Here is a 27,048-nt window from a genome sequence, read left to right on the forward strand (position 1 = left end):
TGTTAGCAACGTTCACAGGTTAGACCCCCGTGAGCTCACCTACTCGTTCGGTGTATCTAGTATAACCCTTCGAGTTCACAAAAAAGTTAGGAGAAAAAAAAGTACTGTGTGATTCAATTGCCTATTCGTAACTTAATTCCTTAACCCTTTCGGTGGTATTGATTCAATCTATTGTGTTATTCAGAATGTTTGCGCATGAAAGAAATGTTGAAAGACGCCTTACGCCTATAACAAAAAAAATATATAAGCAGTGATAAAATTTACGTCATCAAATTTTCATAAAATGGTTGCGACGTGATTCAAAAGACCCATACTCGTAATAAATAATATTTTAAGTACCTCTGAAAACATTTATGAACAAATTTAAAATGTCAAAGGTTCTCAATGACGATTGATGAAACTAATGATATCAGTACAGTTCAGACACTGTTTGTAACATTATAAACAATTCATTATCCAGTAGGTTTCAACCGGCATGCCCCAGATTAGTTTTTAAATTTATTTGTCCATTTTTTAAAGTACGGTATGTTATTTAATTTTCTGCAAAAATGCTGTAATTTACTAATTTACCAATGATATAAATTTTTTAAATTCTAAAATAACTTATTTTTAAATAATTAACTGTAAATATGCAAATCTGATCTGGCAGCATTGACTACAAATCACGTTAACGGACTTTTTGGCGGGAACGCGAGGAGTGCAGTTGTGTGATTTGTTTTATTTTGTCTATTTAGTGTTTCTTCGGGTTTAAATGTGTAATAATGGTGGTTTATTAACTGTTTAATATCTGTGAAAGTGCACAAATGTGGGAAAATGAAACAAAGCTGCTGGACGTAACTTCTCGGGTTCTTCCAAAAAGTCCACTGAAAAAATCTCAGTAAATGACCACCATTTTACTGCGATTATATTTCATCCCATATCATCTCATTTCATTAAATTTCATCCCAGTTGATTAATGTCTCAAATTAATCATCTTCATTTCATTTCACTCCATATTATCATTTTTCATAAAATCAAGAATATAAAGTAAAATAAGACATGACTTAAAGGTCTTAGTTACCAGGTCATAAAATCTCTTAAAAAAAAAAAAAAAACACGATAACGTTGTGTCAATACTGTCAAAAGTCATAACGTTGATGTGATGGTAAAATCAATTGGAAATGAGAAGATTGTATGTGTCTAATAAATACGTACAAGAATTAAAGTTACTTTTAACATATTAGCTAAATTAAACGTTTTCAAGTATTTCATTAATTTTTTGAACTTAAGAAAACGTTGCTCGTAACTTATTAAACAATAGAAATGGGTGGTAATTCTAAACAAAGCCAAAGAACCAAAAATAACGTCCGTGTAAGTGTGAAAATAAAATCAAATAACATTTTCCACATAATTCGAGAGGTTCATGATATCTCGTTAATATTATTTCGGGAGGGTCTGCCCTCATTTATTCATAATTGACAATTTAATGCAGAAAATGCATTGAATTGTAAGTTGTTACGAACGTTCAATGAAGTAATGCGCAATGTCCTGTACATGGCTCTTATTCAATCAATTTAGTTATTATTAGGTAATATACTGAGGGTATTGCGTGGCTTCATTCTTATTCTCGAGGGTACAGTGTATAATAGTGTCTAGAAAAATAGATATTAAAAATAATGATGCAGGTATTCATCTTACCAAAATTTTATTTGTTGTGAATAACTAGATAGTTGTTAAAAGTAAATATACAAATGAAATTCTAACTGCATCATAAAACTTAATGCAGGCAAATATACAAGCTTTACCTAATATCTAACTATCAATTTGCCAAATCTTTTGTTTCTTGAAGAATGCTTGAAGAACAAATGGCCGTTGAGGCCTAAAAGCTATTGTCTGGCAACCGTGTCCTGAAAGATGTAGTGTGGATAGACCTCCCGTGAGGTAAACATTTGACCTGTGCAAGGTTGCAGGAATTTGTTGGATTTGGATAGTGTAGGACCGGATTTTATGTGGAACCTTGGGAGCTTAAGTTGAATGGTGGACTTTGGTGGGCTGATAGTACTTATATTACTAGCAGCTGAAAGTCTAGTGCTGAAAACAATAGTAACAAATAGCATCTCCATATCTCAAATGCCAAAAGGAAAATAAAAAAACTTAGACTTGGACTTAATAAACAGTTTGAGATATTATGAAGTATTTGATTGCTAAAATTTTTACTTAAGGCTTTTTGAGTATATTTTTCAAGTAGTTAAAACAAATAAATAAAAATGTGGTGTAAGGTTTATTGTAGGTACATATTTATTTGAATCAACTATTTCTTTGAATTTGGGGGAATTTTAAGTAAGATGTTTTTTTTATTGCTTAGATGGGTGAACGAGCTCACAGCCCACCTGGTGTTAAGTGGTTACTGGAGCCCATCGACATCTACTATGTAAATGCGCCACTCACCTTGAGATATAAGTTCTAAGGTCTCAGTATAGTTACAACGGCTGCCCTGCCCTTCAAACCAAAACACATTACTGCTTCATGGCAGAAATGGCAGGGCGGTGGTACCTACCCGTGTGGACTTACAAGAGGTCCTACCACCAGTAATATGTCAATAAGTTTGACAAACTTCTAATGACAGAGTCTGAATTTTGAAATAAAAGTTATCCAGCATAAATATGTTGGTACCAAAATGCCCATGCAGGGATATAACATTTGGTTCGAGATACAAAGTCTAAATAATTCGAGATATTATTGTATATTGAGTATTTCGGGACTATTTGGAAGAAGGGAATGGCATTTTTTTACTGATTTTGAGTTTAGAGATTTCACTGTATAGTGATTTAAATAGAAAAAAAACTAAAATGCTCACTCATTGAGTTAAGATGAAGAAAATCTAGATTAAATACAAACACAAATTTGAAAATTTAAATGTGAATATGAAATCTGATTTTTACAATATTAAATCTGATTTTTACAATATTAAATCACACATGGTGTTTTAAAACATGAAATTATTGACAGCCATCCAGCAGTGGGCGCAGTGCAGAACTCCTAAGCAATGTCAAGCTGGAATCAGGTCTAGTGAGCATTGCAGGAGGAAAAGTTCTTCCAGCACTGTTTCCAACACTTACAGTTGCTACTATAGACCAGGAAATTAGTCCAGAATTCCAAATATGCATAAAAAAGTTGAACAAAAAGGATCCTATTACAAAGACAAAGGTAGGTAGATACTTTTTGAATGGTGAATGAAAAGCTGAGAGTTAAGCTCTAGTCACATCAGCATAATTTCTTCATTCAACTCTATTCTTATTTTTTTGTCATGGTTGTATCTTTATTATTGTATGCCTATTATATATTAATGAATAAGTGGCTATTAAATTGCATTGAATTGACAACTTTTTTAAAGTGTTTTATAGTAAAATGATAGAAGTAAGAGGTTGCCCCTTTTTTTATTTTTTTCTATATGTTTTTTTAACAAGTCTTAAACTATTGTTTTCTTGACTTTAGCTAGAAATCCATTTTTGGGTGTGATGAGTTTTATTTTCTTTTTTGCTTCATTGTCACATTATGCTTTTACCAAAAGCCACTAGTGATATTAATCCCCCTGTCTTAGGGGGAATTAATTTTTATAGATTCCTGTTTGTACATAAGCAGATGTGCAGTTTGGGAAGCACTGGCCTAGAGTCAAATGAATGTTATTTTTGCAGGGACTACAGGAAATGTTGGAAACCATAAACAATAGTAAAGTTGATGATGTCATCACAATTCTGCCAAGCTGGGCACATTTCTATAAAATACTTGCCATTGACCCAGACAGGAAAGTGCGAGAGTATACACAGGTGTGTTGTACATTGTAATTACACAAGATGAATGCTTGTGGATAATGCAGAGAAGTAGATGCTATTATCTAGTGCTTCCTTGTCTGCTTTGCTGTCTGAATGTGTGTAGGTTTTACATTGGATTTTCATTCTCCACAAATTAAAGTACACCACAAAGGCACATAGCATTACAAATAAATAACCCTACCTATAATAGGTTTTTTTTTCTTCTTATATGGGCGGATGATCTCACAGCCCACCTGGTGTTAAGTAGTTACTGGAACCCATAGACATCTATAACGTAAATGCGCCACACACGCTGAGATATCAGTTCTAAGGTCTCAAGTATAGTTTCAAAGGCTGCTCCACCCTTCAAACCGAAACGCATTACTGCTTCATGGCAGAAATAGGCAGGGTGGTGGTACCTATCTGCGCAGATTCTCAAGAGGTCCTACCACAGAGGTCTCATAGACGAATTGTAATACTAGTTCATATCTATGAAATTACGACTTTCTTGAGGCCATTCGTTTATTCTCAACTAGCGGACCCGGCGTACTTTTTTCCGCCTTAGAGGCAATAAACGAGCAGACTTGATCTTATCAAGGACAATTTTTTATTTGGATAATTAATGTATTATAAAAAAGAAAGTATTTTAATGATTCTTTATTGTCCATGTATTTTAGTTGTTATTATTATTATTATCTTTTCTTGTTCTTCTTCAGTCCTTTCACTCGCAATGTTTCGAATCTTAGTTGCATTACGGCTTCGTCGGGAAAGGTGTGATCGTGTTGGTCGCGGCATGGCTTTCTTAATAATTACCTATCTTGGCACAAAAAGCTAATAGAAACTTGAAGCAAATACATCAACCGGTCAACTTCAAAATTCTACAATAATAGACTACATTACGTTTAGCTGTCAGTTGCGTTTTGTTATACACATTTTATGTCACGTCCGACGGGAATGTGATAAAAAGTATCCTATGTCCTTCTCCTGGTTCTAAGCTACCTCCCCACCAATTTTCAGCCAAATCAGTTCAGCGGTTCTTGAGTTATAAATAGTGTAATTAACACGACTTTTTTTTTATATAATAAGATATAGATTAAGAGAAGGTTTTTTTTTGTTGCCCTTGTAGGCAGACGAGCATGCGGCCCACCTAATGATAAGCGGCTACTGTCGCCCATGGACTTCAGCAATGCCAGGGACAGAGCCAAACCGCTGCCTACAAAAGTAAGACATTGTATTGTTTGTGTTCCAGTTATGCCACAGCAGCGTGGTGCGCGCGTGCGGGCGGCGGCTGGCCCCGCGGCTGCGGCAGCTGGTGCCGGCGTGGCTGCAGGCGCGGCACGACGAGCACGGCCCGGCGCAGGCGCACGCCAGGACCTCGCTCGCTGTACGACCCCCACTAATGTCTATGGATTACAAACTGAGCGCAACCTACACTTATCAGTTGTTCCAATAAAATTGGAGTGTCTGTTTGTAATATAGAAATAACCGCTTTTTACTACATACATATGAATATTTATACGGTATAACTTCACTCATACGTAGCTAATGATATAAGGAGTAACTTAAGCTACTTTTTTTAGACTAGCTTCGCCCCGCGGCTTCACCCCCGGTACGACAATAACCGCGGGTAACATCGCGGGACTCAGCTATCAATAACAAAATTTAATGTTTCCAAAGCGAAGCGAGAGCGGGTCGCTTGTATTGAATAAAATACTAAAATACGCCTATAAGTTACCACATGACAGAAAAATGTGATATCATCATCAGTTTTACTTTACCCAACAGACCTTCCACATTATACATTTGTGTGTATTTTAGTGCCACTAATTAATTTTCTCTCAATTTCAGAGTACGTTCCCCGATGCCAAGCTACCGGAAGTTTTAGCATTTTGTAAGACAGAAGTTATGACCCATTTCCTCGATAATCTCATCGGCACCGGTGAAGCCAGCATCTCCAAAAAGTAATTCATATTTATATGCTCATTGTTCTCGACTGCTCTGGGGTAGACCGGTGATGTCTTATAAAATAAAAGAGTGGACTGTAATATGATACGTATAATATTTGTTCAGTTTACAAAGGGAGTAACAATCAGTGTCGCTGGTGACGTTACTGCTCGAAGTGCCGCGCCGCGCTCGGCGATGTCCGCGCATCGATACATATGAATGCAGAAGTTGACCAACAAGACATCACATTGTCATCGCCACCTTCTAACATTAGCTCGAAGTCTACGGCCCAGAGCTCCCTAACAGAGGGCAGAGAGAAGACGTTTAAACAATTATAGCGTTTAGTTTCCTTTTCTGCACAAGTCGAGAAACTATTATTGGCGCAGCGGCGACGATGACTTTCCTTTTGGTAGTGGTCGTTGGTGGTTGTAGAATGGGTCACCAGTGCCGGGCGGCACATTAACGAGTCCGTAATAGGGTAGACAGTTTATTACCCAATTTGCGGACAGTATAACAATATTTAGAAGAAGGAGAAATTACGGAGAACAGAAGGCACAGCGATACGAACACAATAATGGAAAATAGACAAAAGCAATAGATCGCAACAAAGCTAGAGAGTACGCGTAAGTCGAGGAGTGACACAGTCGTAGCGTGGCGTCGATCAACCCCGACCAGTACGTACGTAGCTATGTACATACACGGGTCTTCGCTGCACACTAGCGCCCGACTATGCTTTTGTAAATAATATAATTTTGAGTAGTGTTGTGAATGTATGGTGGCTTGGCGTATTTGTGTACTGTATGAGTGTGTTATAGAATAGGTAAACAAATATAATATAATATTAAATATTGAGTAGGTGTGTAATGTAAATTAATAAATATTATGAACTAATATACATAAATACAGTAGAAACATCTACATTCCTCTCGTGCGACCTCGGGTCCAGTACGCCTAGTGCTCACATTCGGCGACCTTGTTGTAGAGCAGACAGCCCAGAAGACAAGGAGCAGCAAGTGACCCGCCTCATCAGCAGCTCGCTCCTCGGCCTGGAGTACTTCGTCCGGCAGCTGCCCGCCCAGCACGACGCCTGGCTGTGGGCCCAGCTGTCCGCCCTGCTGCACGCCGCCGCCTTCTGGAAGCTGGCGGCGCACTCCTCGCCGCGGATACGGTAACTTCAGTCAAACTGCAATCTGGTACACCACACCCTTCATTCAACTAAGCTAATAAAAATATAGACAAAGTAAGTACTGGAGGGCAATACTCCGCCCGCAGTCTTCGCGGTGCACTGAGAATTGTTTGCAGCAGGAAATATACTTGTTTCATTAAAATGACTTGTTGCAAATCTTGTTATAGTTTTTATAAATGTTTGGGATTTACTTTAATACTGTCAGAATGTATGTGAACGTAATTGAATATAAGCAATAAGCAAATGTGGCGCGAGAGAACCCTTGCCTGCTCTCCCTTTTCGAATCTCAGTTGAAGAAGGGCACAACGAAATCCGACACGAGACATGCTCCAATGAAACGATGATGTTAGTTAAGTGGTGTGCGGTCCGCAGCGCGGGCTGGGCGGGCGCGGTGGGGCGCCTCGTGCAGCGGTTCCACTCCACGTTCGGTGACCAGTTCGGCGCCAAGACCTTTCGCGTCTTGCTCGAAAGGACCCAGGACACCGAGCTGTTGGTGGTGGCGCCGCTGTGGACCTGTCTGCTGCTCTACACGCACAGCGTGCAGGTACGTATTATGTTTATTACTGGTGGTAGGACCTCTTGTGGGTCCGCACGGGTAGGTACCACCACCCCGCCTATTTCTGCCGTGAAGCAATAATTCGTTTCGGATTTAAAGGTAGGGCGGCCGTTGTAACTATACTTGAGACCTTAGAACCTATATCTCCAGGTGGGTGGTGGGCTGTGAACTCGTCCACCCATTTAAGCAATATTTAAAATTAAAAAAAACGCTCCCGCCTGCTATCCGCGGCCCCGCTAGCCAAATAAAAAAAGCATCTAAATACTAAATTAATGCCCTTTCAGTGGTTTAAGCATGTAGCTCGGAAAATTCTGAGTAAAGATACGAACAGCAGGGATACACCTGGACTTGACACCAGTTGTAGATGAGATTGTTCTGTTGTAGGACTGGTGTGAACATTTGGAGAACAAGGAATTGCTGCTTAAAAGAATGCTCGAGTTATTAGAAAACGGTAAGTATAAAGTAAAGAGGCTAGCGCGTGGGCTGGAGTGCGTGTTGCAATGCGTGCGTGCCGCAGGGGGGCGCGGCGACGCCGGCCTGCTGCGCGCCGTGCTGCTGCCGCTGCTGCCGCGCCTGCCGCGGGACCTGCTCACCAAACACTTCTACGAGCAATTCTTCGACGCCATCTTTGTGGGGTCAGTTCATGGAAATACATCTTATTATTAAGTAGGTACAATAAGGGAACTGATACAGACGAAACAAAACTTTCGAAACAAAGCTTTTTACATTCGGTTAGAATTAAGTACATGCAACGAGCGCTCCGAGGTGTCGACAGCGCCACGCTCGGAGCTCGGCCGTCGATGAACCCTAGAAATGTGCGGCAAAAGTTATAGTTCAATAGAATAGTAGAATTGTAGAAACAGTGCTTTAATACTAAACCGGAGCTTGACATTCGATCAACCAGTCGCTCGTCGCGGTATTTATCGCGGAGACAGCAACGACACACGCACACCCCCTGCCCCGCCCTGCCCCGTCCCGCCCCGCCCCGCCCCGCCCCGCCCGGGCCGGCACGAGCGCGCCCACGCACACTCGCACGTTAACACAGTTGTCGGTTGACAGGTTAGAAAAGAAAAACATATTAAGTTCGAAGAGCGAGAGGCAGTCCTGGTTGAGCGGCCTGGCTGAGGCTCTGCGCCACCTGGCGCGGCAGGACGACGACTTCGTGCTCGAGGTCGTCACGTCGGTGCACCGCGCGTGGCTGCGGCGCGTGCTGGCGCCGCGCAGCGACCAGCGCCTCATGCACGAACTCATCAAATGTTCGGCCAGCAATATGGCTGCTTGCGTCAAATTTTGGCACCAGCAGTCTGAAGACAAATACGACCAGCTTATACGGAATTTCTGGCAAAACGTGAACTTCACGCTTTTGAGTCAAATCGAAACGTTGTCCGATAACACCTCCGACACCGCCAGCGCGACGGCCGGCCACGTGCTGCTCGTCCAGACTCTGAAGACGTCGCTACTAAATGAACCCAAAAAGCAGCGAAGCATCAAGTTCGAAATGGACCGTGACGAGATCGCGCCGGAGCCCGCCACCCCGGAGTGGAGTCCCGCGCCCGACCCGGCCGCCGCGCTCCGGTTCCGGCGCGACCTGGACGACGCCGTGCAGAGGCTGGTGGCGCGGTACTTCGAGCTCGTGGGCGGCAGCTCGCACTGCGAGGCGGTGCTGGCGGCGCTGGCGACCCTGCTGCAGGAGTGGGAGGGCGGCGTGCGGGCGGCGGGCGCGGCCGCGCTGTACCGCGCGCTGCTGCGGCCGCGCCTGCCCGCCTCCCGCGCCGCGCTGCTGCTCGCCTTCCGCCTGCTGCCCCACATGGACGCGCCCGAGCGGGACCGAGTGTTCGACTCCTTCGACCAGGTCACGTGCGTCCTCCGCTCTATATATTGCTCGCCCCTTGCCAAGTGCGCTAACAGATTCAGATACTTCTTAACTAAACAAAATAACACACGTCACGACGAAGGATTTAGATAGCTTGTATAAGATTGTCCCGGGACATCCAAATGTGCATATTGTGGTTTCCTAATCGATGGACAGAATTTTCATCCTGGAGAAGCTCTCCTGTTGTGTATGAGATCCCTACCTACTGAGTCGTGACCGGATTCCGCGATACTCTTCCAAACTACGACCAACAGACACGTTCAGCGTTATGTAACGAACTCTGGTGTATTTATCTGTCCATTTGTTCCATTTGCAAGGAAAGCACTGAGTTCATTGACGGAGGCAATTAGTTCGGTGTGTGGTAATGATGTACTGTCACAGCTGACGGGTGACTGCGAGGAGTGGTGCATCGAGTACAGCGCCGCCGCCGCGTGGTGCAGCACCAGCGCCGCCCGCTTCCTCCGCTCCCCCGCCCGCACCCCCGCCCTGCTCCGCGCGCCGCACCTGCTGACGGCGTGCCTCGCGCACGGTAAGGGTAGCAAATCCCCGCCCCTCCCACGCACCCCCATAGACCCAATATAATTTTTAGGAGATTATACTTTTTAAGAATAATAACAAAACTTTATTAAGAAGTTAAAATACAGGCACGAATGATTCTAAGTTATTTTTCAGAAATACTAATCAGCAAAGAAGCAGTCTCGGAAATCATTGACGTGATCAACAAGACCCTCGCCGACCCCGACTCTCCCGAGCTGGAGCTCCGCAGCAGGATGGGCGCTCAGCTGGCCACCACCTTGCCCCAGGACTACCACGATCAGAACTTTTCGCGGCTGCTCGTCAACCTGTTCCATCTGAACGTTCTTGTGCCGGTGCGTACATCCCGCGCCGGGTCGCTCTACCTCCGTCCGAGCAGCGAACCGTGCTGCCCGCGGGCTCCAATAACTCTGAGCGTTGGTTGCAGCTGGGAGACGGCAGACTGTCGGCGGACACGTGGCACGAAGTCCGTTCTTCCTGGCAAGACGGGATCGGTGCACTGGTTCCTGCTGCAAGGAAAATAATCTATAAAGAAATCAATGACTACATCATAGACACGCTGTTCACAGAGTAAGTCGCTCCGCCCCGCATCCGGTGACGCCCCCCGGCCCCGCATCGATGTTTTGTTCCTTCCGTAAATTTTCTCAAAACGACAATTATATATTGTTGTTGTTTATTCTATTTACTTTTGAGACGCATCGTCATACCTTCTATCGGCTTAATCTTTATGTTGCTATATGACATGCAGGGTCGCGGAGTGCCGGCTGACGTTTGTACCTTTCAGAATCCGACCCCTGGAGGCGGGGCGGGTCGAGAGCATCACCTCGCTGTGCCCGCTCGTGCTGAGCAAGGACGCGTCGCCGCCGGAGCTGCGTGACGTCACGGAGTTCTCGCGGGCGCTGCTGGGGGGCGCGGGGGGCGCGGCCCGCACGTGCGCCGTGCGCCACGACTGCATCCAGGGCAACTTCAACTGCCCCTTCAGGGACGACCCCCACATGAAGACGATCATCGACGAGGCCGACGGCGAAGCGACCGAGCCGGACGAGAGCGACCTTACGGTCTATGTGAATAAGTGCGTTTTTCGCTCGCTGTACCTGAAAGCTATTTTGCTGCGCGAGACGGAGGACGAGAGCGGCGACGCGCAGCGCTGGGGCTCCCTGCTGCTCCGGGACGACTACTTCCTGCTCGAGTTCTGCCAGCTGCTGCACGACCACATGGTGCTGTGCACGCTGGACGAGGCCTATGCGTTCGTGAGTGAACATCGACTCTGTTCAATTACACATTTTCTTGTTAGTAAACAATAATGGCGTTATCAACTCGATAATAATGATATAACAGTCGCCCCTGCACGAGATAGTGGGCGCGGCCAGACGCACAACGGACGCCGTGGTGCTGTCCACGGTCCGCGGCACGGAGCGCCCGGCCCGGCGCCGCGTGCTGGCCGGCCTGGCGCAGCGGGCCGCCGCCTGCGGGTACTACTGGGCCAAGGCTCGGAGATACTTCGAGCTCAACGTAGACCCCGACGACCTGGAGGCGGAGAATCCTTTCGACACGTCGAACCTGGATCTCGAGAAGATGGCGGAAATCGTAACGGGGAACGGGTACTTCCACAGTCTGCAGGTTCGTGAGCGGCGAGCCGACACGCAAACATTCACTCTAATTCATTCCAAACATTTTTAATTCAAGTACATTTAGGTCTCATTTAACAATAGTATTGAATGTCAAAGTGAGTTTTACCGATGGCCCCTAAAAAACCACAGACCTGAAAACAACTGACGAAATAAATTGAAATGTTCCATTGGTTGTTTTCAATGTGCAAAATACTCAGTGGAGCCCCCGTCCTCAGGCGAGCCTGCGCGGGCGCGAGGGCGCGGCGGGCGAGGGCGCGGAGGTGGCGGGTGAGGGCGCGGGGGCGGAGGGCGCGGGGGCGGCGGGTGAGGGCGCGGAGGGCTGGGCGCGCGTGCTGTACCTGGTGATGGTGCGCAGCGTGTACGCGGCTCACGGCGACGAGCCCGGGGTGCTGGACGCGCGCTTCCTGCAGGAGCTGGCGCGCTGCGACTCCGGCTGCCGCCTCGACGTCATCATCGACCTGTACTACCGGCACAACCACGTCATGCTCTACGACAGGTAGCGCGCACACCTCCGCAACCGACGCCAATATAATCACTTTATATCTTCACTTCGGTATGCTGTCCAGGGATATCCGGTCGGCGAGTTGGGCGCACGTGCTGAGCAACGCGGCCGTGTGCGAGTGTCTGCGGGCACAGCTCGTGGGGCGCGGCCGGGCCGCCTCCGCCGCCGTCTGGGACTTCCTCTGCATCACGCTCTGCTCGCTGCTCTCCTCGCTGCAGCTCTCCAAGGCGCACTGGGGCTCCACCAAGGTACGCCGGTCGAACTCTCCGCGGAAAGACGTCTCAAATCATTCTTGTGATTAATATTTGATTAGCATTCTCGGCAATCTGAGAATTCATTTATATATAGAGTATTCCACAAAGAGTATTTGGATCCGCAACGCAGCGGCTGTGCCTACAGTGCGCGCCACTCGTGTCGCCGCCGAATGATCAGTTGGACGCGCCGCATCGAGATAGACAATAGCGAATTTGTTCAACTCTTTCCAAGTAATTAATGCGACGTAATATGCAACCTTATTACCAAGGAATACGGCTCACAAACCTTAGTACGGCGAAAAGAAGCTGTTTAATATGACCTACTGCCGAAGGGCCGAAACTTGGGACTACTTTGTAGTGGAAATGCTTTATTGTTACTTTAAAGTGATTCAAGTATTAACTTAGGTGACACCGACCCAGAAGAAGATGCGAAAGAGCCAAAGGCTCAACAATTGCAATATCACCACTGCCTGCTTGCCCTCAGCTCGTATGACCGGTGCCCATGCGCTTCTGTCGATGTGTTACTACGAATCCTACGAGTACTACGGCACCTTGTATAACATTAAACATAATTGACAAAGGGACGCCAGAAGACAAATTTCAAATTTGTTCAATATGTTCAAGTGCACTTTATCCCGAAACTATTCACTTGGAAACATTTCGTTTCGTCGGATTGTAGTTCTAATCGACCAATATGTAGAATTTTCTCGTTGAAATACCGTTTGTGGGACACTCTGTATAAGGAAATATGTAAGATCCCAAGTTCGGTGTGCGCAGTACGCGCTGCTGGCGCGGGCCGTGTTGCGGCTCTACGTCGCGGCGGCGAGGGCGGTGGACGCGGCGGGGGGCGTGGTGGGGGATAGGGCGGGGGGCGTGGTGGGGGACACGGCGGGAGGCGTAACGGGGGACGAAGTGGCGGAGGCGGGGGCGGGGGCGGCGCGCGCGGCGGAGTGGCGGGACGTGTTCGCGCCGGACCTGCACGCCAACCTCTTCGCGCTGCTGACGCACGTGCTGGGTGAGTGCTCCCCTAATAATAATATATGAGTGCTACTCTAATAAAGTTATCGTACTTTGAAACTATCAGTTTAAAAATTTTGATTAATGAAGCATCATCTTACTACGCAAATTAATTCGTTACTACATTAAAGTGGACTAAAATAGTAAACGCGAAGTTAAATGTTAAGATATCACGTTTGCGCCAACATATGAATGTATCGTTTGGTTCCACTGCAGACTCCCACCACGCGCCGGTCAAGTCCACTCACGTGTCCACCGTCGAGGAGCTGATGCTCTGCACCAAACACATGGATTGGAACCTGTTGCCCAAGGAGCAGCAGGTGAACACGTTCGCACTGAGCCGGCTGGTGCGCGCGTGCTGCGGCGGGCTGGCGGGCCCGCACCGCGCGCACCAGCACCTGGCCGCCTGCGTGCTGGAGCTGCTCGTCGAGCCGCTGGTGCTGGAGGACGGTAAGCGACGCAGCTGCCGGCGTCGGCCCGCCCCGCGCCCCCCACTAACCGAGTGCGTGTTGCAGTCGGCAAGCTGTCCATGTGGAGCGAGTCCTCCGACGAGGAGAAGGAGCAGCACGAGCGGCCGCAGCTCTCGCTGGAGTACTTCCACGAGGACTTCGTGCAGCTGACGGACGCGGTGGAGGCCGCGCTCGCACCATACACGTACGAGCCGCGCGCGTGCCCGCGAGCCGGGCGCCCCGTGCCCCCCGCCCCGCGGCGCCCGGCTCGCGCTCGCACCACACAGATTGGTCGGCCGCGGTCAGGTCATGGTGTGACGTCACGCTCCCCCCTCCCGCAGGGTGGGCGAGGCGGTGTGCGGCGCGGCGGGCATGTCGGCGCGGGAGCGCGGCGCGTGCCTGGGCTGGCTGCTGATGGCCGACAGCCTGCACCGACAGTGCCGCGTCGCTAAGGGGGACCTGAAGCACTACTACATCCACATATACAAGTCAGTACCCCTGCCCCCCGCACCGCGCTCAGCCATGTTGAGGTTAAGGAAAGATGTAAAATAATTATTATGATTTATTTCACCTTTTTAATACAACACACAAAGAAAATAATATAAATGCTATAGTAGAATTATTTTGTCGGTGCGGTTTGGTTCATAAAACATAGCCCGACTAGAGCGGTGAGCATGTTGTGCGGGCGCAACGCCATAGTCGATAAAAACAAATGAGTCATCAAAGGCAAGTACACGGCGGCGGGGTGGTATACGAAGGGTGGTGAGACATTGTTATTTTACGAGTCATTAGTTGTACTTACATGCAAATTATAGTACATATGTCGAAAAGAAATGTGTTTTTATGCATTCGCTCTCTGTATTTCTTTAGTGACACAACGGCTACTCCTTTGTTTTGTACCATAACGGCAGAGTTTATTCAAAATAATATTTGCACGTGTCAACAATGTGCTAAAATTTTAACTGAAATGAAAATAGATCCCGCAAAGTTACAAAGTGTCGATTTGCTGTTCTCGTTAACTTGCTGCGGCGATATGTGGTGTAAGTGTTCGATTAGTGATTTTTACTTTCATTTCTATCACTAACCCACAAAACGATAAAACTAAATACATTATCGATAACACTTATCGAAAACAATAATGCGCATCACTATGCCCTTCCATAAGGCTCGTGAGTGGAAGAGATAGCGAAATATTCGCTTCACCGCTCCGATTTTTTATGACCCAAACTGCACAGACAAAATAATTCTACTATAGTAAAAAAAAAGTAAGCCATCGCAGAAAGGCTGGCAGATGTGACACGTTAATATTATTTTGTACAAATATAGATGCATAAAAGGGTAGTTTACGACAGAAAATTCATGTGGCATAATGGAAAATAAAACATTAATATTAAGAAACAGTCGCCTGCACATGGCGACGCGTCGCCACACCGCACTCACAGATTATACATATACATATTGTTATATAGCGTGGCGACGTTACGGCGCTAGCGATTGGTGTTACGTGCGGCAATAAATGTAATAGATGGTTATCTATATATATAAAAATGAATTGCTGTTCGTTAGTCTCGCTAAAACTCGAGAACGGCTGGACTGATTTGGCTAATTTTGGTCTTAAATTATTTGTGGCAATCCAGAGAAGGTTTAAAAGGTAGATAAATATGAAAATGCTCTCAGTTAAATAAAAATAACAATTTTATTTTTCCTTTGATGTGTCCCCCGTCGGACGGATTCCTTTTGTTTGTTTAAGCTTATTTTATACAAAAGTTTGTCTTTTATTTATCGATTGAGGCACTACGAAGTCTGCCGGGTCAGCTGGTATCTTAATAATGGTTATATCTTATAAAAATATATAAACACTAAAACTAAATTAAGTAATCATTTAAATAGGTTTTATAATTCTTTGGTTCGAGTTCGGATTATGGAATATATTGGTCACATTTAGAGGAACGTGAAAGTATCTTGGGACGTTTGAGAACATCAATAGTCGTCATTTGAACGATCTAAGCGGCCCCGGGGCACGCGGGCCCTTCGGAGCGGTTACCGTCTTCGAACCCGAGCATATGCGTAAATAATGTTAATGGAACGGACAGATGCGGATAGACGTCGCCACATAAAGTATTGTTGACGAGAACAGAGACAAGGAGTACGGCGTCCCCCTGCTGGAGGGCAGTCTGCGGCTGCTGCCGGAGGAGCTGCTGGCGCACGCGCTGGGCAACAAGCCGCTGCCGCCGCAGTACGCCGCGCACTTCCACGGCACGGCGCCGCGCTCGCTGCGCCGCCCGCCCGCCGACGAGCTGGCGCGGCTGGCGTGCGCGTGCGTGCGCGCGGCGGTGTGCGGCGCGGGCTGCGGCGCGGCGCGGGCGTGGCGCAGTGCGGCCCCGCAGCGCGCCGCAAGACTGTTCGACGCCGTGCTGGCCGCCTACGTCACGCCGCTCGCCGTGCGGGACCAGCTGCTCGCCGTGCACGAACGGGCCAACGAAATCGAAAACGCACAGGTACTACAACCCATGTTTCGAACGTCTGAGCCCTCTCACTCGGGGAACGGTAACGACGTCTCATTGAATTAAAAAAAGAGAGAAGGGGTGTCACGGGATACCAGATAGGAACGAAGTTCCATCGAATACAGTAAAAGCTCTTTATTTGCGGGGTATATGCTTCATAAATAAGCCGCGAATACAGAAACTGTGAATACAGAATGGTAATTTATATGGGATTATTGGGAATACGTTCCTAGGTGACAAAAAAAACATTATGTATATAAAAATCAATATAATTGAAGTTTTTGAACATTTTGATTAATTCTCTTAAGGCTTAGTCAATGGTTAAGAATTTTGTAATTTTCTCTTGCTTGGCAGTTTTTAAAAGCGCCTTCAATTCAGACTGATATGCAGCAGTCGCATTAGCAATTGATTCTAAAAAATAACACGCAAAGCGTCTTTTACTATAGAACAGCAACATTTAAAAATATACTTTATTTAATAAGTAATAAGGTTGCTTTCATTCTGTTTGTTTACATTCTCAAAAACACGGATCGCGGCGAAAACTGCTTATGTCACAAAGCCCTCAACGATATCATTTAACAACATACTGTAACCGGTGTTCGAATATCGCTGGCGGGTACCAATTTTTCTAATGAAATACGTACTCAACAAATGTTCGCGATTGACTTCCACGGTGAAGGAATAACATCGTGTTTCCTGGTGGTAAAACCTCTTGTGAGTCCGCGCGGGTAGGTACCACCGCCCTGCCTATTTCTGTCGTGAAGCAGTAATGCGTTTCGGTTTGAAGGGCGGGGCAGCCGTTGTACTATACTGAGACCTTAGAACTTATGTCTCAAGGTGTTTGGGCATTTACGTTGTGAATGTCTATAGTAGGAGTGGGTAATATCGGTTTTGCCGCGTATCGAATCGTATCTATATATCGAGAATCAATATCGGATATTGAATCTATATATTTTCTGAATCTATATATTGATGGATGCTAGTAGATTTTCTCGATTCATGATATTTGAGATTTGAAACGATACGCTGATATAATATCGTAGTAGATATAGATTTAAGTCAACGTTATACGGTTGGTTTTCTGATATCAATTTATAATATGATTTTAAAGTAATAAAAAGAACATGAAAATAAAAATATCAAAAAACTTTCCTTCATGCTTTTACCAGGCTTAGGACTGGCTACATTATTTTCAGTTTTTAGTATTTTGTGTCATAGTTTAAAATTACAAAATATACCAAAAGAGTGTAAATTTCAAAAGTTTAATCAAGCACAAGAAATAAACTCAATTATTTGGATTCAACTACAATACAATACAAAACAAAAAATAGAAAAATGTGTACTTTAAAAATCAAACACAAAAAACTTTTAAGTATTTATAAACACTTGTCCAAAAATTCTAGTTCAAGGTCAAAGCGCGTGAAATTAAATTCAACGATGCAAATAGGCTATACTGCATTCAAGTTAGGGTCGAAAGTTGAAACTTCTTTCCTAAATTGTATCCTGCTGATACGCTAAGAATAATCTACAAACATATGGACTTAAATATAAGGTTTACAATTGTATGGATAATGCCTGTTTCTGTTTCATTCATCACATGATATCCCTATCATGCGCTCACTCACTCTGGCCGATTCGATACGAACCAAACGAATATTGCTGATATTCACGAATCGGTACGTTATGCCGATGCGCATCACATCGAGCAATATCGTGTATCGGCTGATATCGTTATATAGATTTCGATTCACGAATCGGTACGATATGCCGATGCGCATCACATCGAGCAATATCGTGTATCGGCTGATTTCGATATATAGATTTCGTGCGGGGCGATATCGGATTCAACGATATTGCTGCGATATATAGATATTGAATCTATATACGATTTATATCACCCACTCCTAGTCTATAGGCTCCAGTAACCACTTATCACCAGTTGGGCTGTGAGTTCGTCCACACATCTAAGCAAAAAAAAAGAGTGCGTGTAGTTATGTACGCGCGAAAGAAGTTATACTTTACTTTTATAATTTTTTTATTTTTTTATTTTAATCAATTTGAAAAAAAATCGATTAAATAATATCCTCAAACACGCATATTGGACATCCCTTTTCTTGACATCGTATAAATTCGGTAATTCCCACTACGGTTCGGAAAGTTCACCTGCGGCTATATTCAGACTCGCCAAGTTACGTCGGTCGTATTGTAATGAGCGATTTAGTGGGCAACTTCATTCTGTTAATTTTGTGTCACGGTGCGCGCGCATCGTAAAATTTCACTCTCATCAATTTTTCATAACACGCCTAAAGAAGTATAACTTTAAAATTTTTTAAGCATGTGTGTCTAGAAGAAATTTAAAGAAATGAGAGTAATTCGTGAAGTGTATTATTAGGTGTTATAAATAAAATACAATTAAAAGTTAAAAATTATTAAAATTTATGTGTCGCCGTCTACTGTCATTTTCTAATAGTGCTACCCCTTGCATTAAATTTATGGTAGCACCTAAGCTGATGGAAGGAGTTGGCTCCTCATCCTCGACATAACTCTCGTCGCTGGAAGAGTCGCTGTCGTCACTGGCGTAAATAATAAAACGCTCAGTGACTGAATCGACTATATTATGGTCATTGGTATTTATTTGGTCGTAGCACCGTCGTAGTAACGGTCGTAGCACCGTTTCCCTGCATCCCGCTTGACAACCAAAGAGACCTAAAAAACGACTTGTGCGCATCTATCGACTCTTGCGAAGTTACGTGCCGGGGACTATACCGGTAAAATGGGGCGATTAGGGATTGAGAGGCGAATCGGGAAAAAACCGGGAAAATCTTTCGACGCTCAATATAAGTTTTATATTCGTTGCAAAATCTTTCATTTTTTGTAGTTTAATAGTAGAATGTTGAAAGTTCACAAAACAACTCTGAATATGCATGATAATAGCTTCTAACTTATAAAAAATCGCGTTTCAAATTAACTTCCTGTGGTGGTAATTATTTTAGTGCTAGAAACTTTGCTTTCTTTTATTTATTTGATAATAATAGAAGACGACTATGATTTATAAACGTTATTTAGTGTTTGAACCAGCATATATATTAAAGGTAAGTCTCAGTTGTTATTGGTTTTAATGTATTTGATTAAATAAAAATACATGTAAAAATCTGTTGTTTTTGGGGATATTGGGGACGTCTTAGGTACAAATAACAACGAAAAAGGGGTCAATTGGGATGAGAATACGTGAAATGGAAACGACCTAAGTATAAATAGGTACAGGTTTGTAGGGTTGTCTATGTAGTTATAACAATATTTTTTAAATTTGTTGGTAAAAATCTGGTTTATTCGAAGTGAAATTGGGAATAAGTCTTTAGTTGAAATAGATAAGCAATGTAATATAAGTAAGTCGATTTTGCAGAGACATGTAATAAGATCAATGAAATCTCAAGGTGGACAAAAATGTCTAAGTAATACATAATAAAATATTTAATATTTGTTCAGAGTGGGGGTATTCATCTGATTAATCCATGGAATAACCTAATCTACCTACCTAATCACCTAATCTCTTAACCCAGATAGAAATATCAGCCCCTAAGTACTTACCAAGAACGGAGAAATATAAACCGTTTCTAAGAAAGCCCACTATATATATATATATATATATTGTAATGCACTGTCGATTGCACCTATAATTGAGGTGATGTCTGCCATGTACTTTTGTCAGTTTTTCAATTTTTTTTATTGATTATCACTTTGTTGGTGCAACTAAATAAATAAATTAATTAAAACTATATATAAAAATAAAAGTAGTGCCAACCCTAGCAAATTTCTCATTTCGTCCCAATTAACCGCAATTTTCGGGTAAATAGGGATTACACCTATTTTTGCATTTTTTGCTTAAACTGGAATGCTAGTTGCATAATTTTAAATTAGACAACAAAGATGCCCCCAAGACTCAATCATTTTGATCCTGATATAGCATTATATACATCAACAACTACCTTAAAATTGCTCATAAAGTTGGAATTTGTCCCTAATCGCCCCATTTTACGGTACCATATCTCGCTGTCGATACTTTTGGATTGTTGTTAGTGCGCTTGCGCGTTGTCTGTACGTGACTTCATGCGTATACTATACACTATGCATTGGCGAGGCGGAGTGGGACCAGAAAGAGAAGGGATGAGAGAACAGAAAGAAGGAGGGAGAAAGAGAAAGTAATTATATAATATTCGCTTGTGTATACCACTATAGTACTGCCGTTATGTTTTTCTCACGGTTTTAGACTCACATTTTTTTCAGTTCGGTCGCGCAGTAAAATCCCTATTTCCTCCAAGCCTGCCGTAAGGAACTTCGTTCCAATAAAAAACAAACCAAATATATTTTTAACTCTTATTATCTTGACTGGTACATATTAGTGTAAAGGAATAAATGAAAATGAATAATTATCGGCGACAAATCGCACACAGCAATGTAATATACGCTTATCTCCCTGTTTACCCTACTGGCGGGTAACAATCCTAGAACACAAGACGTTAGACGGGCGCCGGAATCACACTGACCACGCTTTCTAGATAAGCTTACAGGTACACAAGCTCCGAGCGACAGCGCTCGCACGCGGCCCGCCGAGCTGTGTCACCCGCTCGGTGGAAGATCGTCCCTATGTCGTTGTTGCCAAACACTGAAGATAGGTTATAGGGAACAAACATTATGTAACATTGCTGAAGCTGTATGACACGAAATAACCTCTCAGTGTCCTTGTTGATGATTGAATCAGCCAATTAGGGGAAGTAATAGTGGGGCTGTAGAGATATTTTATAAGAGGTTTGTAAAGCTCCGAAAATTCATGTCTCAGTGCGCGGGGCTAAGAGCGGCGTGTTGTTGTAGATCCAAGTGCTGTGGTCGTCTCAGGAAGTGTCGTGCGTGTACCGCGTGGAGGGGCGCGGCGTGGAGCTGCGCGTGCAGCTGGCGCGCGACCACCCCGTGGGCGCCCCCCGCGTCACCCCGCCGCCCCCCGGCTCGCCCGGCGCCAACACGCACTGGATCTCCGTGTACCTGGCCTACCAGGACGGCACGGTGCTGAGCGCGCTGCGGCAGTGGACGCGCGCGGCGGGCTCGCGCGTGCAGCGGGCCGCCGTGTGCTACATCTGCTACTGCCGCCTGCAGCCCGCCGCCGGCACGCTGCCCCGCGCCGCGTGCCGCCAGTGCAAGAACAAGTTCCACAAGGAGTGTCTGGTGAGTGCGGAGCCGGCGCCGGACGCTGCGGTCCCGCGCGCGGCTCCGCTGCAACAGGTCGACTTGTCTACTTGCAGCGCAAGTGGTTCTCGACGAGCAACAAGTCCAACTGTCCGCTGTGCAGGGCGTCCTTCTAGCGGCCCCCCGGCCAGCTCGCCCTGCGCCCTACGATCTGACTGTTTTATTTTAAATTATGACGTCACTGTGTCAAAATCATTGTTGTGTGTAAATAAAATAATCCTGGAAATGTTATTCAACTCGTTTATGTTTTTTAACTTATTTATGAATGCATGTTTTCTTTACAAGGTTTTGCACTAAATACACATCAAAATATATCTAACATTGACACGAAACAAAGTTGATATAAACTTATATTAAGTAATTTACATTTATTTCAATACCTTTGACTCATTTATAATATAATATTACGCTATGACGTGTTCCCGAGATCGCCATCGTTGACCGGCCCCGGGTGGCGGAGGACCGGGGGTGGGGGGTGCACCCCCGCAGCAGGGCAGCAACTACGGCGCTAGTATAATATAATACCAAGGTGAACGTCATCAATGTTGCTGTAACTGATGACTTATCCATTCTATGTCTTCATAGAAGCGAGGATCACTAACGCGCAGAGCTGCTCGTTTGTAGAAGAAGTAGTACCAGGGGGACACTGGAATCGACAAAAATACGATTAAAACTACAAGCCAGAAGCAGACCGCGCCGACACTGCGATAAAGCATCATATTCTAAGACTAGCGACCCGCCCTCGGTTGGCTTCGGAGATATTAAATTTTATTAATAGGCGAGTCCCGCCATGTTGCGCGCGGTACGACAAACTGCGGGTGACGCTGCGTGGCGAAGCTAGTCTAAAAAAAGTAGCCTAAGTTACTTATATCATCCTTATATCATCAGCTACCTATCAGTGAAAGTCCCGTCAAAATCGGTCCAGCCGTTCCAGAGATTAGCCGGAAAAAAAAGACAGACAGACAAAAATTGTAAAAAAATTTAAAAATGTTATTTTGGTGTATGTACCGTATATATATTCATATGCATGTAGTAAAAAAAGGCTATTTAAATATTACAAACACACACTCCAATTTTAGTTATATATATAGATTACGCGTTACCGCATCACAGCGTAAGACAGCGTAACACCAGATGAAAAATAAAAGCAATACTCACAGCATCTCTGGACCAAGAACAGGAATATGACCGCTGGTCTCGACGCCGAGCCCGGCTCGTGCCACTGCTGCTGCAGCCACACCGCATGCAGCAGCACGCTGGCCGCCGCGTACGCCGCGCACACCGCGCCCGCCGCGCGGAACTTGCGCACCAGCACCTCTACCAGACCAGCCTACGGTCAATTACGTGCCGGTCGGAGCTCATGCACATATTTGTGGAGAGAGATGAATGGGGAACCACAACCCGAATGTCCAGTGTGGGGGTGCGCCGCGGCAGAAATAGGCGGGGCGACGGAACCCGTCCGTGCGGGCTCACAAGTCGTTCGTTTAGCTACGTCGAGTTCAAAATAGGCTCGCTTAGAATGAGACTTAGCTTATTGAACCTGTAACTAAGATATTTAAATTGCAAACTACAACACTAAATATAATAAATAACTGAAACAAATCACGCACAGTCGTCCGGCCACAAATTAGGATTTCCTGTGTTGTAGGTACGAGAGACTGACATACATACATCCTTATGTACATATAAAGATACTGACCACTCGGACAAAGAGCAAACAAACCTGTACATAATAAGAAATTTTGCCCTATGCGGGAATCGAACCCACGACCCTCAGCGCAGCAGCCAGGGACGCTAGCTACTGCACTACCGTGTCCGTCGAAATAAAATAAAACCTTAAACAGTAACGGTCGAGTGTAGCGGAAAGTGCACTCACTTGAAATAGATAGGTGGAGAAGAACGTCATCAGCATCGCTGTTATAGATAGGACCAAGAACAGGTCCTGAAATCTAGAACAAAGTTTTTATCCTCTATAAAACTGGTTCAATCATAGTTCAAATATTGAATTAGAGTATATTTTGCTCCATTTTTTTATCACTAGTTACGAACGTGAACGAGCTCGCAGCCTACCAGGTAGGTGTTAAGTGGTTGCCAGAGTTCATAGACATTACAACGTTAATGCTGCCATCTACCTTAAGAAATGAGATCTAAGTCTCAATTGTAGAGTATAAATGTCCTACCCTTGAAATCGGAACGCTTTAATGCTTCGTTGCAGAAATGGGCAAGGCGGTAGGACCTGCGATGCTCGACTTCTGCGAGTCCACCATATCGCAGAAGGAAGCGGCGGCGCGAGAGAGGGAGAGCTCATCCCTTTCGGCACCGATCCGTCGCCGTCGAGTCGGGGGCCGGAGGAGGGAATACGCCCGTACGTCCCGGCCCCTGTAGATGGCGGCTTCCCCCGGTGAAGGTCAAGGTACGACCTGAGGGAGTAGAGGCCGCGCGGCGCGCTACCAGCACTCTAGCGCGCTGCCAAGGAGACACGAAAGAGCGACCGGTTGGCGGTGTATCGCGTCCCGACCCGGCAGGCTGGTTCTGGTCCAGCGAGGTATTCTGGGACACCAGCGGCACCGTCTGGGCGGCCTGACGGGCTGCCATGCTGAGACGGCCGACGTTTCAGAGCCTTCGATTCGCCTCGAAGGCTCCGTCGGCTGGGCGTCCTTGGGGTGACCCGCGCCGCCTGGTTGTAATGTTGACCGCGGTAATCCACCTATCTCATCCGGATTCTGACCTCGGAGGGGATCGGACGCTTGGGCGAAGAGTGCAGGGGGGTTGTTTAGTGGGTGGGCCCTAAAACTCCTTGGGCCCGCGGTCTGCTCTCAACACCTGCAGATCGTTGTGTCCCACATACCCCGCGCGCCCCCTAGGCGCGGGGACCTCGTAGGAGGTTCGGCCCCCGGCCCGGAAAAAATTAAAAATAAAAAAGATGGTAGGACCCACCCTTGTGAACTCAGAAGACTCCCTAGTAAAGTTAAAATTTATTTTGCGTATAATAGCCGGCAAACTTCTTGAGTATTTGTTGACGTAGTGGGGGTAAGTTTGCGCATGGTACACTCACGTGCAAAAACATTATTTACTCTGCGTCATAATGCAATTAAATTATTAAAATCAACATATGTATTTATTTATATATTTATTAGAACATCAACAAAAAATATAGGTTAATAATTGTAATAATTTAATCTTGGGGTAAAATAGATATTCCTTCTATTAAGTCAAAACTAGGGCTGTTGCCAGGTCTTGGCTCAGTTGAAGCGAAGCTAGTATTTGTAATTTTTTTTCGTTATCATAATCTTGACCATCATCATCATCACTGTTTTCATCACCCGAGTCGCCATCATCGTGATGAGTCGACATAGGGCTCGTCGTTGTAGTTTACAACTCGGTCGGCTCGATCTTCTTTTTTGTCTATAATTATTAATTATTTTTTGAAGATATTCGATTCGTGGTAATCGAATGTTACTTTTTTCAATTACCAGCTTCTGATTATTTTCTGTTTTTTTTTTCCATCTGAAGCCTAGCTCTTTCATAATTCGTCGTAAGCTTCATTCCGAGCCATTAAAAAGTATATCTTCTTGAAAAATTTTGAAGCCTTTCTACGGTACGGAGTTTCGCTGCTTGTTATGTATTGCTGCTGTATATGCTGTGTATTATGATTACATCTTTTTATTACAGATTGAACGAAACTATTCATTCCGGTAACTTTCTTCTTCCCTGATCTTTTCTTACCCGGAGTCCCAAACACGGCGAGCAAGCCAGAGCCTTTAGCTTCGTTAATAGTGCACCTAACAGTACTCACGGATGTTTTTGTTGCTTCCGAAGTCTGTTTTACTTTTTCCATATCATTCTTCCCCTGTTTTATAATGAAGCAATATACGTCGTACACAATTTTTCTACCCTTTCTTTTGAATACTACACTAGTTTGTCGCGGCATAGTATATTTTTTATAAAAAATCAACAAACACTCAACAAATAGCAATGGCACCAAAGTCAACAAGCAATTATAACAAATAACTTAACGATTAATAACGATAGACTTTTCACTGTACGCAAGCGTACTTTTGGGAGCAAGCGGAACGAGGGCGCGGTGCGGGGCGCAAGGTTCGACTGATCTACCAATAACGCGCTCGATACGATTTCCCCTGCCGTCGCGCCTCACCCTCACCACCAAAGTGATCTAAAATTCGGTTCTGCGCAGTCAAGGTCATTTGCTCAAGATGTTTGCCGGTTACTATAATTACGTTATTTTTGCGGCTTCAAATTCAGTCCTCACAATTCCGAAGATCACAGCAGTGGTAGAGACCGACAGAATAGCTTCAGTTACATACATAAATAACCTTGAATAACATGTTATTGTTGTTTCCATTTCACCCTGTCACCCTGCTTGCACATTGGCATCATTATTTAACTTGAAGATTTAATTTGTACTTTCACCAAGCCCTCCTTCATTATGCTCTCTATATGAGCATAATGAATGAGCTCTTCCCTCTGTCTTAATCTCTACGCGGTTTCTCTGATTCTTTGTACTTATTATCTATCTATATTTATAAAAATGAATTGCTGTTCGTTAGTCTCGCTGAAACTCGAGAACTGCTGGCTAATTTTGGTCTTGAATGATTTGTGGAAGTCCAGAGAAGGTTTAAAAGGTAAATAAATTTGAAAATGCTCGGTATTAAATAAAAATAATAATTTTGTTTTTCCTTTGTCCCCCGTCGGATGGATTCCTTTTGTTTTTTTAAATTTATTTTATACAAAAGCTTAGGTCTATTATTTATCGATTGAGGCACTACGAAGTCTGCCGGGTCAGCTAGTTCATAATAATTATGAAAGGCATACACACCATACAGACAAGTCGAAAAGGTCGACTACGTCGCTTAGACATGAGAAGAACGTGCTTAAGTAAGTAGTACCTTCTCGCAACACCAGCATATAAGTATTTCTTAAGAAAAAGGCTGATACTAGGTACTGGCATACGACGATCGAGAAGAAATTGCAAGAGTTCGAGAATGCTAGAGATACACAGAACTGCACATTAATTACTATGTAAAATAAGGATCTTGCTGAGTTCATACACCCTTAGTACTGCATACTTACATGAATAATACAAGAAGTGCATCCTTAGTTCTCGGAAATAAACTCACACAATTAAATATTAAGTCGCAAAACATGAAAATAAACTGAATAATTATACATATCGTGTATTTTGGCGTAGAAAGCTTCATTTTATTCGAATGTCTTATGCGAACGTAAATATTATAACTCAAATCGACCGCAATAAAGCACTCACACGGAATGACGTCACGAATCAATATTTTAAATGTCCGTATTGGTTGTTGCAACACCTGTTGTCTATGTTAACGAAAGCTTGGCTATTCTACAGTTTGGCCTAAAGGTCCAGGCCAAAAAAAAAAAATTCTACAGTTGTGCGGTATTGGAAGTTATAGTTTTTTTTTCTTTTTATAATTTTAACATGTCACGTTTTTCTAAATAATATGAATAAATAATGATTTGTAATAATAAATAGAAGATAAATAAGTTCCTATAAATAAAGGTCCTTTTCAAACACACTTAT

General features: G+C 44.5%; 2 protein-coding genes across 5 annotated transcripts; one reads left to right on the plus strand and one right to left on the minus strand.

Moving 5' to 3' along the window:
* Positions 1-1,110: 1,110 nt before the first annotated feature.
* LOC101739231 (E3 ubiquitin-protein ligase listerin) lies at positions 1,111-21,710 on the plus strand. Of its 3 annotated transcripts, XM_062670219.1 has the most exons (25): positions 1,111-1,350; positions 2,989-3,186; positions 3,675-3,806; positions 5,041-5,175; positions 5,640-5,752; positions 6,718-6,903; positions 7,294-7,465; positions 7,862-7,928; positions 7,995-8,112; positions 8,537-9,329; positions 9,732-9,879; positions 10,023-10,219; positions 10,312-10,454; positions 10,669-11,134; positions 11,223-11,504; positions 11,731-11,757; positions 11,803-12,011; positions 12,082-12,265; positions 13,049-13,286; positions 13,505-13,738; positions 13,804-13,942; positions 14,079-14,225; positions 15,875-16,235; positions 21,111-21,458; positions 21,536-21,710. In XM_062670219.1, exons 1-25 carry the CDS (start codon positions 1,303-1,305, stop codon positions 21,593-21,595), a joined length of 5,145 nt encoding a protein of 1,714 aa, XP_062526203.1. In that variant the 5' UTR covers positions 1,111-1,302; the 3' UTR covers positions 21,596-21,710. The 3 variants fall into 3 exon arrangements, with proteins under 3 accessions (XP_062526203.1, XP_037868757.2, XP_037868758.2); XM_038012829.2 differs by having other exon boundaries at positions 11,731-12,011; XM_038012830.2 differs by having other exon boundaries at positions 1,114-1,664; positions 11,731-12,011.
* On the minus strand, positions 21,706-26,894 carry LOC101743135 (transmembrane protein 138). 2 transcript variants are annotated; one of them, XM_062670267.1, is made up of 4 exons: positions 26,571-26,894; positions 23,356-23,428; positions 22,638-22,796; positions 21,706-22,125 (listed from the first exon to the last, which is right to left on the minus strand). In XM_062670267.1, the coding sequence occupies exons 1-4, from the start codon at positions 26,696-26,698 to the stop codon at positions 22,051-22,053; spliced, it is 435 nt and encodes a 144-aa protein (XP_062526251.1). In that variant the 5' UTR covers positions 26,699-26,894; the 3' UTR covers positions 21,706-22,050. The 2 variants fall into 2 exon arrangements, with proteins under 2 accessions (XP_062526251.1, XP_004931222.1); XM_004931165.5 differs by having other exon boundaries at positions 22,638-22,809; positions 26,571-26,891.
* Between the last annotated feature and the right edge of the window lie 154 nt (positions 26,895-27,048).

Source organism: Bombyx mori, chromosome 9 (genome assembly GCF_030269925.1).
Source record: "Bombyx mori chromosome 9, ASM3026992v2".
Classification (NCBI taxonomy): domain Eukaryota; kingdom Metazoa; phylum Arthropoda; class Insecta; order Lepidoptera; family Bombycidae; genus Bombyx; species Bombyx mori.